This window comes from Rattus rattus, chromosome 17, assembly GCF_011064425.1.
Source record: "Rattus rattus isolate New Zealand chromosome 17, Rrattus_CSIRO_v1, whole genome shotgun sequence".
NCBI classification, from domain to species: Eukaryota; Metazoa; Chordata; class Mammalia; order Rodentia; family Muridae; genus Rattus; species Rattus rattus.
The window spans coordinates 20969214-20982147 of record NC_046170.1 but is presented as its reverse complement, the minus strand read 5'-3'; the positions used below and the strand labels follow the sequence as shown (position 1 = coordinate 20982147).

The following is a 12934-nucleotide window of genomic DNA, read 5'->3' as shown; positions in this document are numbered from 1 at the left end:
ATTATAAACCTTGCTTATGTTTTGTTTTGTTTTGTTTCTCAAGAAGTCCCCGAGGTTAGTTTTATTTACCTGATTGTAAATTCCGAAACCCTTAGTGGGACTGGCCAGGTTTTCTGTAACTGCTTCCTAGAAGCCGTCAGCCGTCGAACGCTGTGATGGCCGGGTAGAGGCTTCACATTTGTCCTGGGTCAGCGAGGCTATGGTTCAACTTGGTGTTCTTGAAAGCTAATTAAATAATTTCTGACAGCCGGTGGCAACAGACCCCAGGATGCATGAGGAGAGGGCTTACCTCTTGTCTGATGGCCTCGTTCTGTTCTTAGTGACATTTATTAGAATAAGCAGTCCGTGACAGCACCAAGAGCTCCCTGGTCATTCTCTGAAGGGGCCTAACAACACAGACTGTCAGCAGAGCTGGGGGCAGGACGGTAACCACAGCTGCAGTGTGAGGGCTTAACTGAGGGAACTAGGAATTACCAAGAAGGAAAGATGGATAGAAGCAGCTATTCGTGTGCAGCTGTCTGTCGGTGTCTGTTTGGGTGTCTGGTATACACTCACACTGACTCAGGCCTACTAGCAATCAGACATCACTTAACTATTTGACTAGGTGCAGCAGGTCTGCGGACGTGATCTAGATGCTTTCGAGTTCCCAATAAGATAAGAGATGGGAGATTTCCGCCTAAAAGATGGGCGTGGACTAAGCTTAGCCCAAGTCACCTGTTTCATTCTGTCTTCTTTCAGAAAAAGTGAGCAAAGAACACAATCACACGAAAGAAAACACCATGCGGACGACCACCAGGTAGGCCTCTGCTCTGCGGTGTCACCTCATGCCCTGTGGGGTCGTCAGACCTGCTTCTCTCATGCACTGGGCCTGTTCGCTACACCCTGTGGATTCAGAGGACTTATGGCTTTCCAGCATTTTCTCCCACAATTCTCATTTGGTGAAAACAAGTCAGACTAGTGGGATAAGCAGAGAGACAAACTTTAATATTTCCTAGACGTCGACAAGAAGGGATCAGCTTGCCCAGGTGGCATTGTTTTTCACTTCTTACAGTAATTTTGTGAAGTAGATGTTCGTATCACCTTTGTAAGAGTTTGTTTTTATCTACTCCCTTACCTTTCGGGACTTGGCTCTGAAGCCAAGGCCTCTTTCGTGGTGAGCCGTGTGCTCTGCCAGCTCGGAGAAGCATCTGACCCTGAGAGATTGAGTGGGAGGCACCGTGTGGAGGCCGAGCCTGGGGCTCAGGATCCAAGGCTCTTACGGTCCCTGCTGCCCTAGCTCACTACTGCTCACCACTAAAGCTACCTGAAGCATTTTCCAAAGGAAAGGATTTTTAAACAGAAGGAAGATAGTGCTTTTTAAAAGCTGAGAGAGAGAGAGAGAGAGAGAGAGAGAGAGAGAGAGAGAGAGAGAGAGCGAGCGAGCTAGCTCAGCAGGTAAAGGCACTGATGGCTGCCAAGCCTGGCACCGAGCTCCATCCCGAGAACCCATGTGACAGAGGAGAGCTGACTCTTCCAAGTTGTTCTCTGACCTCCACATGATGCTCTGATATGTCCCACCCCATAAACAATGAAATAAATACTTTTTTTTTTAAGTTGCAAGAGCTGGGCACCCTGCTGTATTCTGTAGTCCTAACTCCCGGGAGCTAAGGCAGAAGAATTGCTTGAGCCTAAGAGGTTAGACAGCATAGTGAGACCAAGTCTTTAAAAAGAAAAGCAGGAAAATGGATGTGAGTTATATTGTAGGCAAGAACATTTTCCTCTGGGCAAGGAACACCCAACAAATCTGCAGAAAGAGAGCTTAGGGAAGACGTACTTTCCCCTGTGTGGGACCACTCTGCGCAAGTTAGTGCAAGACAGGAGCTGTGTGAAGGAGCCAGAGGGGCGTGAGTAGAGACAGACACAGGATCAGGAGACTGGTGCAGACCTTTCCTAGGCAGACAACATTGGCTTCATCTGACTGTTCGGTTGACTCACTTTATAGTCTTGATTCTTTGTATGTATGTATCTCTGTGTGTGTGTGTGTGTGTGTGTGTGTGTGTGTGTGTGTGTGTGTGTGTGTTTGCTGTGCGACAACCTTGCAGTCATTCTTCAAGCACGTATTCACCTTGTTTCTTGAGACAAGGTCTCTCATTGGCTTAGGACTCAGCAAGTAGGCTTGGCTGGTTAGCAAGTGAGCCCCAGGGATTTCTCTGGACCCCCCTCCCTCACCCCCCCCCCAAGGTTCTGGTCCTTAATGCAAGCATTTTGCAAGCTGAGCTATCTCTAAAGCCATGTGCTTGCAATTCTTGAAACAACTGATAAAAGAATGATTTACTTTTAGGTGTGCTATGAATTGACCACACTGTACCATCAGGTATAGACTCAATGCTGTTGCGGTTAAAATGGATCGTTTGTTACCAGTTCCCTCAAGCCAGATCCTCTCACTCTGGCTGCTACTCTGCACATGCTCTGCAAGCCACCCTCTCCTGGTTGTCTCCCTTTTTATCTACTCTCTCTCATGGGGTCCCCTAAGTGGTAGTTACCATGCCTGGCACACACACACACACACACACACACACACACACACACACACCCCTCTCATTCCCTATGTGCTCTCACTCCCCACGGGCAGCATAACCAGATCCGTACGCTCCAACTGCCTCTCAACCATTTCTTTCACACACTGTCCTCTTTAGCCCAGTAAAATCAAAGTTCCAGAAACTTGTAATTTAGCAATTAGATTTATATGTTAAATTCTCAATCCACAATTCAGCTACACAGTAAATTCACTGCCAATTGATAAAGATATAAGCCACCCACCTGGACAGGATAAGATTGATCGAGTTCACCTAAATCTGATCCATCCTCCTCTGTAGACTCCGTCTGGATCTCCTGGCTCCTCCTCCTCTCTCCTCCCTAGACTTTTCCCCACCTACCCTTCCTTCTCATCCAGTGATAGACTTCGCCTTATCCTGGACCCGCCCACTATATAATGACATCATCCTACACATCACCCTTTTTGTTTAATTTAAAAAAACTTTTCATCAAATATAAGCTGTGCACAACTATTACCATTAGAAAATCATCTAGACAGCTACGTTTTCTCAAAGTTAATTAGCTTGAGTAGGCTATGAGGCTAATTAGTCCTCGACTCCATCAGAAATGTGAGAATGACTAAATATCTATAAACATAGGAAGCCTAACACGGCTTTCAGAACTGATACAGGTTGTAGAGACAAATCTCCACTAGCACAGTCCCCTGTTAGCAACACGTGAGAGCAAGTCTTCAGCCTTCCAGCCCAGGGTCAACTGACAGACCTCTGAGAAGGGCTGATAATTCTGGCTCAGCAAAGACATCAGTCGGCCATTCTACATAAGGTGTCCCTTTTTGGTCAGTGAAACAGGCAGGGCTTGCGGAGTGGCCACAGTACATCACCTCACCTGGAGGTGGAGATGTTCAGTTTCTTTCTTTGAATCCACCAAAGAGGAGTTGTTAGGAGCAGACATGTCTCAACAAAAGATAAAAAACATTAAATGTCAGATTTTTGTGGATTTCTGACGTTTTTGAAAACCATCTACCTATGAGGTAATCTGGACTGTCGTTGGTTAACTAGTCTCAGCTATTTCTATCGAGAATATTTTGAAAGCACCCTAATGGTGAACTAAGATTCATAAATTTGTTATTTGGCCCCCAATTCCTATGTTTAATCAACTCTAAAGTTTGTAATGGCATCAATAGAAGGACAGGGTCCAAACCTTGTACTTTTAAAATTTTTGTAACAAATAAGTTCTATACCAATGTAAAGATACAACTTTAGCTCAGTTACCAAATGAGATTATGGCTGTGCAAATCAATTCTAGCTAATTCCTCCCTGTTAAATTATGACCATTTCTAAATTCCCCATATAAACAACCTTAGGATAACCACCTTTAGCCCCCCAAAGTCCAGGGAATTGGGGCTACGGCTCTTCAATGGCTCTTCAAGCTGTACATGGGCGTTGAGATATCTGGGGGGCGGGGAGGTGAGGAAGCTGGCCACACCAGCAGTGGTTGAGGTCTCTGTTGTGTGTCCTGACTGGACCCGGGTGAAAGTTCTCGAGAGCAGGAATCCAAGCAGGTACATTCTGCAATGTATAATTCTCAAAACAAGAGCTTAGAACCAAGATACGTTGTTGTTTGATTCTCTTGAGTTTAGTTTCTCAGGAGTTCTACCTTTATCAAATCTAATCAGTGTAACTCTGGAAGGTGTCCAAAGCCTAATCATCCTTTTTAAAAACACAAAGAAAAACCTTTCTCCCAAAATACCATGTTCTTTAGTCTGTAACCAGAAAAGCTTGTATCTTGCACTCTCTCCCAGAGAACTAATATAACAAGACATAAAATCACGCCCATTATGAAAATTAAAACAATTTTATAAAAAAAAGAAGTAAGCTAAACAATAGTGTATGAGCTTTTTAAGGCTTTTCTAGTCTGTCACACCAGGAAATTAACCCAAAATTCCCGTGGCCCCCACATGGAGAGAATATGAGCCTCCTGCCGTGGTAAATGTCAAAATTAACCACAAACCCTCGCTAGCTGGCACTGTCGAGCCATATGGCGATAGCGGGTTAATTTATAAAACAATTTGATCACCCTTTTATTAATACCAATACCAATACTTGGATAACTTGTCCAACTAAGATTTTAGCCCAAAATCCATCTATCTGTTAAGCTCTCTACCCGGAGCGTCAGACTTTATTAATTACGCTGTAAGATATGTCTGTATTCACTCTGTCTGGTGTTACAGACTTTTATTTATTTCTACCAAGTTCAGAATCCCCACGATTCGGACGGACAAACTCTGTACTACTTTTCACAGCAGGGACCTAGAGTCTGAGCTGGCTCCCCCTCTGTTCCTCTGTTTAAGGTTCCCACGCTTGAGCCCTCACATGACTCAACATGTCGGAGCCCCTTTCACTTAGAAAACAAAGCTTTCTCAGGCTGAAAAGCTTTAATTTTTAGTGGATTCTTGCCTAACATGTTGTTTCACCACTTGTTGTGGAGTCTTTAGTCTGTAACCAGAAAGGCTTGTATACTATCTGATAACTATCGAATTAAATATGTATTCTCAAAGTTAAGCAGCCTGTGTAGGCTATGAGAGATAATTAAATGTTCTGTTTAACTGATAAAATGTTGGACTGGGTGTTAAGAATATTTTATAGTTTTAAATTACAAAATGATAATTGTTGTGTTCAGCTTGTATTTGAGAGAAAAGTTTTTTTTTTAATTAGACAGAAAGGGTGAAGTATAGGCAGATATCAATATGCAGGTGACGGCTGGCACCAGTTTGGTCAAGGCCATGATTGGACAGTGAAAAATAAGGCAGGGACAAAGCTTTTGTAAGGCTGTAGAAAAAAAGGAAAGAGAATCAAGATGGAGACGGAGAAGGATGACCCAGATCCGGGTGGTTCTGAATTACCAATTCAGCTGGGATGGATTTCTGTAGGCAAGTTTATCTTATCTAGGTGGGCGGTTTATATCCTTGTCAATTGGTTGTGAGTTTATTGTGTGGATGTATTGTGGATTGAGAATTTAACATATAAATCTGATTGTTGGGTTACAGTTTGTTGAGTCTTGATTTTACCGGGTAGCTGGGACCAGAGTTCCCGGCTGGCCAGGGCCACTAGCAGTGGGAGCGGGGCTACAAGGCAGCTAGGCTAATGTGGCTGAGCATATACGACCATCACATAAGAGAAACGAGCACTAAACCCGTCTGCTTCTCCCTGGGCTACACAGTTACAGGGAAAGCACCTTTGTGGTAGGACAGAAGACAGGCAGCCCATCTCTGAACACACAGACGGACAACTAGTCTCATGATGATGGCCCCTAGGTGGCCTGGGGGAATGAGTCTGGGTGGAAAGCCTATTTTGTCTGTGACCTTAGATGCCCAAGCCAGAGATCTGAACTTACACAAATGCTAGCTTGCCACCTCCATGCTTGTCACCCTAAATCTGTGGTCCACAAGCTGTGTCCCAGAGTCGTTACTTCTGATGGAATGGGTTTGATCCATAGTCATGGGGCACAACAAACTAATGATAACACACTCATTTCACTCATTTTACCTTGATTCCGAGGGGTTATAGAAACCGATAGCTTAGGCTGCCTAAGGTGGAGTGTGAGGTGGGGTTCTCTCAAGACGCTTTCATGAGGAGCTGATTCTGCTTCTTTCGTATGGGAAGGGAGAAGTATACGGAGGTTGCAGTTTTAGCTAGAGTCTTGTTCTGCTTAATCCCCCAGGGAGTCCCGGAGTATGGTGTGCTCTATAGAGTCTAGGCTGCCTCCAGGTATGGGGCCAGCTCATTGAACCCCAAAAGCTATGTTTCCTACCGGAGGCTCCCATTGGGAAGGGTTTTCACTAATTATGAAGAGACCCAGGCTGCAACAGCATTCCCATGGAAGTTTCTAGATCTCTAAGAGTATACAATAAATGCTTACATTACAGAAAGGTGTGTGAGACCATGCAGAGTAGACGATAAATACTTACATTGCAGAAAGGTGTGTGAGACCATGTTCCTTTATGCTTTTCACATGGGAAGAGGGAAGAGGGCTGAAATATGCTTCTAATCTGAATTGTGTTGGCTGGAACTGAAGCATAATTATAGGCTAGGAAGATTTTTATTTTTAAGCATTCGGCAAAAAATGAATCAATCGTGAATTCTTCCCTTGCTGGGAGATTATTATAAGGAAGAAAAATCCTATTCAGATCTGCCTGAAGCAGTGGACAAGTCACTTCCTGGGAGCCCAGACCAGACGCAGTGTTCAGAAACCAGGATTAGACCCTAAGGTTTATAATTCCACAAAATCCTGGGAGTGTAGACACCTTGGCCAAATCCACAAATTGATTTGTTTTTACCCATCACCTCACGGCTTGAAGTAGAGTCAAGCTGGCCCAAAGCATTGTCTCCACCAAGGACAGTAGAAGATGCCAGCTCTCTGGACCCTCCCTTCTAACTATTTATTGCTTTAAAAGGACCTTCTTTTGTACATCCAAGGTCAGGATGTGGGTTCTATTTCAGGTGATTGCATATCCTTCAGATAGATTTACGGTAGCCCGTGGTCTTCAGGACTCTGTTGTGTTTGTAAGAACTCAGTGGGATATTTGTTAAGTTAGGGCCTTCACCAGGTAGCTTAGTTTGGCTGGGAACTTTCAATCCTTCTACCTCAGCCTCCCAAGTGCTGAGATTACAGGGGTACAGCACTCCACTTGACTCAGTTACCCCGTTTCTAGTGTTTAGTTCCTGGAAGAGGCTGTTTGGAACGGTGGCCACTGGAGTTTCCACCTCTAAGAGTTATTAGGTAGTTTATTATGAAGGAAGTCCTGGGGGCTCACCTGCCCACATGGTAAGGAGATACAGCCTTTTCCCGCCTCTTTCTTGCTGATGGATGGCCAAGCTCCTCTACTTGGAGTGTCTGCTGCTCCTGAGATTGGGTTGCTCACTGCCTTCCCGTCCTACATAAGGCCATAGCTCCCCATGGCTGTTTATCACTAGTGGTCTCTATGCTTGTTCTTTCCATGGGGCTTATGGGAAAACATAGCAGGCACCAATGAAATACACTGTGGCTTGCCATTCTCACCAGCTCTGCCTGACACCTGATGCTCAAGAGGCCCTTGGGCTGTGAGCCCTGCACTCTCTCCCTGTCAGGTTTTCCACCCCTCCAGCTGTAGAACTGCCCCTCATCCACACCACTGGTACAAAAGGTCAGATGTGGAGAGCAGAGAGCAAGAGACAGGGTTTCTTGCTGGCTGTTTAGATGAAACTAAAGGCTGAGGCTAATCCCTAGCAAGTTCCTGGTCCTGAGTTCTCCTCTGTGATGGAGGATTTCAGGGACAGGCAGGAGCAGAGAAGCGCCCCTCAGCATCTAAATGACTATCAGTTTGCAGCCTGGGTCATGTCTCTGTCCTCCCTTTGCTAAACCTCTCTGCAGATGTTACCTTGAAACAAATTCTAGGGATCAGAGTGTGTGTGTATTGTACACATATGTGCATATGTGTGTACATGTGTGTTGGCTTGATCACGTGTGCATGTACGGCATCATGTTTCTACATCTATTATTCTCCACCCTAAGCTTGAGACAGTGTCTCTGACTGAATCTGGAGCTCACCAGTCAATCTAGACTCAGCTGCCTGCACTGTGCTCAGGTACTATCCCATCCTGCTCTTGTTTGCCTGTTTGTTTGTTTGTGGACAGGGTCCATAGCTTTTACTGACCTGGAACTCACAATGTAGTCCAGGCCTGGAACTCAGAGAGATCTACCTGCCTCTGCCTCTCAGTGCTGTGATTAAAGGCTGTGCCTCTAGCTTGGCTTACTGGGCCCAGCTTTTACTTGGGAACTGGAAATAGGAAGCTGAGTTTGTGCAGCAAGCACTCGACCCCCTGAGCCATCTCCCGACACTGTCAGACATCTTCTTAAGAACTGATTTGATTGCTTTTGTTTTTATTTTGTTGTAGTGCTGCTATTGGAACCTGTTGCCCCAGGTGAGCTAAACTAGCCCTCTACAAGTTAGCCACATCCCCAGCGAGAACTGGTTTGAGAACTCCTACCCCCATCACCCGCCACACTTTTTTCAGAAAATTTCAAATCCTAAGAACTTAGAATCCACTGTATAAATTAGAATCATCTTTCCAAAAGTAAAGGCAAAAAATAACCCACAAAAGTGTACCAGATAGCCAGGCAGAAAAATCAATTTACTTAGCAGCTGGAAAGAGTGGATCATGTGGTTCTGCCTTGCCCTTGCCCTTCTGCCCTTGTCTGGGTTCTTAGAAGGGCACGTGCACTGAATGCAGCCTGCAAATTCTTAAACCACCATCCTGTCAACCGTAAGGGTCTAGAAACCTCATGTGTAAAGAAGCCTGGAGGTCTCCTTTGAGAAAGTGTCCTGGGTGTGCCCAGTGCTGTCTTCCTGATGCACACTGAGTGGGGTGAGAGTCCTTACCAGACTCAGGAGACAGCAGACAGACCATGGATGGTTCAGTGAACCCTAACATCTTTAGTTCCTTTCCCAGCACAGGCCTGCTTTCTAAAGGGTGAAGATAACATGCTATTATGGTCACTTACTAGATGAAAACCCACCAGGCACCATACCATAACCAAATCCCAAAGTTTAGTAATAAAAAGAAGAACAGAATTTTCCGCCACAGCCCATCACCCAGCCAGATGCTGCATAAGGTGGAAGTAGGGAAATGGAACCCTAGAGTAAGCATCAGAGAGCTCCCGGCAGGTGAATTGGACAAGTTCAGTGTTGTGTGACATCATGAACTTCAAACAGTGCCTGTGAAGGACCCTGTCTTATTGTTTATTCCTCCTTCTCCCATTAGTAATCCAGTGTCTGTAGAGGCAAGGTCAGATGGCAGGCATGGAAGTCAGGACTGCACACATCTGCCTCACTTCGTTCCAAAAACAGCTACAGGTGTGTCCATTCCTGGACAGAAAGTGGAGATCAGAGACAGACAGACAGACAGACAGACTCGTACTGTGCCGTGCAGACCAACATTTAATTTGCTCAATTTTCCAAATCATAAATGAAGGCTATTTTCCTATGATTTAGATAATGGCAGAAAACCTTGTTTACTAAAAAGACACATTCACTTGATAGTGTCCAATATAGCATTTTCCTGTGTGGCGGCTTCAATGTGTGCCCTTAAATATTTATGACTCAGTAATAGAAATTGCGCAGATTGGTAAAAAGTGGCATGTGCTGCCTCCGCTCGTGCAATTTCCCCTCTCATTTCTTTGGAGAACCTAAGAGAATGATGGTGTTATTACTTTAGAAGTGAAAAATTACTTGGGGACACTGAGTGAGACAGAAGCAATTAAGAAAGAAACAGGAAACAGCAAATGAAACTGGTGAGCTTTGAGTCTCTGTTTATATCTTATTTACTGTTCATAGTTTGTGACATTCAAATTACACACACAGAGAACACCAGAGCAGTTAATAGTGCATCAATATTAACTTCATGGATTCCCAATTAATTAAGACACTAATTTATCTTTATTTTTTAGTGATGTCAACGTTTTTGAGGGGTCACACGGTTATCTCCATGAATTTTGAAGCTATTCTTCCTGCATACTGTCACCTTTTAGCATACTGTCTGAAGAAATGTCTAGATTTCCGCTGTCCGTGATGCTGGTTTTCCACCCTCTAACATGGTGCTTCTGTGCTGTGCACAGCCTGTGAGGTGGCCTCACAGCCTTGGACACACGCTAACTTGAGAGTCTTTCCGTTGCAGTGCGGCCTGCGGCAGCCATCAGGTTATCTTTAAATCTTCATCTGTCAAAAGAAATTGAAATTGATTCTTGAAAATAGGTTATTATCGATACATGAACCTCTTGAAATACTTTGTGCAGAGTATGTGTATGGGGGTGAGGGGGGGTTGTTTCTCTGAAGGGTCGACAAGAGTTCCTTTCAGGATCTGAAGAGGTCGCTGGTCTCCTTTCTTCCTTTCCTATGCACCAATGTGTTCTTCCTCCTGGCTGGCTGAAGACTCAGGGAGGAGTTAGCCAAAGTCTGTGACAACAGCGAGGAACCAAAGGGCGGGTGCAGTCTGGGTGCTGGCCACGGCCCTGCTCTTGTCTGGGTTTTCTCTGGAGTGTCCCCAGAGCTGTTACTAGACGTCCAACAAATAAGCAGAAGGTGACCTTTCACAGTGGGACCGCTCTCCAGTGACAGCAGACCACAGGCACATCCGTGCTGCATGGATGTGGTCCATGGCGTGGCCATGACCCTGCACCATTGCAGGGAGGACAGAGCCCCCTGGGTGGCCTTCCACAGAAAGCCCCTTGTCCTAGTTTCTGTGTGAAGTCACATTCTCCTGGGAGACCTGGTCGTCTAGGAGCTGACATTTCATGCATCCGGGTGTGCTGGGTTCCCTTCCTTGGTCTGTGGTGGCTTGGGTTGCCCTGATCTGGCCTCTTCACTTCAGCAGCCCTGACAAGGCCTGCATTGTGCTCCCTGCCTGCCCCGTGAAGTTTCTTGGCTCTTTGTGGATGAAGCTCAGCTCAGCTGCCAGAACTAGACCCTGAACTCGGGGTTAGCGTCTGTGTACTGGCCCGCCCTTAGATGCCACTGTACATTTCAAAGAAAGTAGAACCAGTGTGTGTGTGTGTGTGTGTGTGTGTGTGTGTGTGTGTGTGTGTGTGTGTGTGTGTGTGTGTGTGTGTGTGTGTCCCTGAAATATTGTCCGGTTTTTCTACCGCCATATTCTGTTTGTTTTGCTGCAGCCTCCCCTCTTTGCATAGCCCTAGACTTAGGAAACCTGTGCTGAAGGTTACACTGTTGCCAAGTTGTTCCTGTTTGACTGTTTCCGTGGTTTGTCCCAACCCCCCCTCCATACTCATGTTTTGAAAGGCCAAGTCTTTTTAAAAGTCAACAATCTAAACTGCAAGAGTGTTAGTGGACAGTCTTGAAGTACCCGACTTCAGGAGTGTATAGAAATACACACTTAAATAATCACGGTCACTGATGAGCCCTCTACTCAGAGAGCCCACTTCTAAGTTGACAACGGGTGTATTTGCAGAATTTATTTTTTTTTCCCGGAGCTGGGGATCGAACCCAGGGCCTTGCGCTTGCTAGGCAAGCACTCTACCACTGAGCCAAATCCCCAACCCCTGCAGAATTTATTTTTATGTAGCACATTTTCTTAGGAAGACAGGATCCCACCATACATACAGCTTCATAATCTCAGTTAACCTAGACTGTTATACAGTGTGCTTGAGTTAGTTGGTGTGATTCAGTTTTTCTTTTATGATTTGTCTAGTATCATTCACCCTTTCTCTATGACCTATTTACTTAACCAGCCCCTGTTATTGGCTCCTCCACATTGTTACCAATGTAACTAGTGTTACCAATGGTCTTGGGAGAGGAGATGGGCTGAGGAGGAGAGCCTCTGTGGGAGCCATACCTCTCATGCCAGCTTCGTGACTCCTGAGAGCAGTACCCCTCTGCAGCTCCAGTGTTGGGGACCCAAGTGGGCTCCTGGGGCGTGCTGGTCAGCTGCACCTCTGAAGTGTAGGTTCAGAGGGCTAGCTGCCTCAAAAAATAATAAATATGGTCGAGAGCCCTGGAGGAAAACACCGAAAGTCACCTCCTGGCCTGCACACATGTCACAGATAGGAAAAGAAAACATTAACGTTTTTCAGGCCTTTGTTATCAGTGGCCAAACTGACTTGCTAAGATTGTCTCCTGTCCTACCAGGCTGAGGGACAGTGTGGAGAGGTGGAGGCAGGCCAGGGCTGAGAGAGAGACTCAGGAAGTCAGTGCTTTCTACTTAACTTTTAGATTAATTAATTTGTTAGTGAGCGTGTGTCACAGTGGATGCATGTGGAGGTCAGAGGGCAACTTTCAGGACTCATTTCTCACCTTATGCCATGTGGACTCCAAGGATTGAACTCAGAGCCTTAGGCACGGTGCCGACTGCCTCTCCCAGGTGAGCCATCTTCCTTGTTCACTCCCTGCTTGTCAGAATGTATGTCCCTTAAAAAAAAATAAGGATGCTCCCACCACGCCATTTCACACCTTATAAAATGAGCAAGCATTAGTTCTTCGTCGTTTAGAAGTTTCTGTTATTAGATGATCCGTCCCAGCCAGAGGCCACCCATGTCCATGAAACAGGAGGGGATACTCATAGCTTCTTCTTCACCTCCAAAAGCAGAAGCAGGACCTAGGGTGTATGTACTGTGAGTGAGATGACGATGTGGCCATGGCTCCTGTCAGCCATGGGCCTGGAGCCCCCCTCTGCAGTGCCAGCCTCCGGTTTAAGGCAAATGTCCTCCCGACCTTTGCCCATGTAGAGATTGGCTCACGTCTTGCTCTCTTCAGTCTCTGTTTTTGAAAGTGTATCCAACACGGTAGATGACAGGTTCCAGACCCTGTCCTGAGGTTACAACGTGTCTCTGTTTATACTTACATTTTAGGTTT

At 45.7% G+C, this 12934-nt stretch overlaps 1 protein-coding gene across 1 annotated transcript in view; it reads left to right on the top strand.

Annotated features, from left to right (window-relative positions):
• Znf827 (zinc finger protein 827) overlaps positions 1-12934 on the top strand; it is a 159604-nt gene that overhangs the window by 92660 nt on the left and 54010 nt on the right. The window contains exon 7 of the mRNA XM_032888093.1: positions 739-796. Coding sequence (XP_032743984.1) covers positions 739-796 — 58 coding nt within the window. The remainder of the gene's footprint in view (positions 1-738; positions 797-12934) is intronic.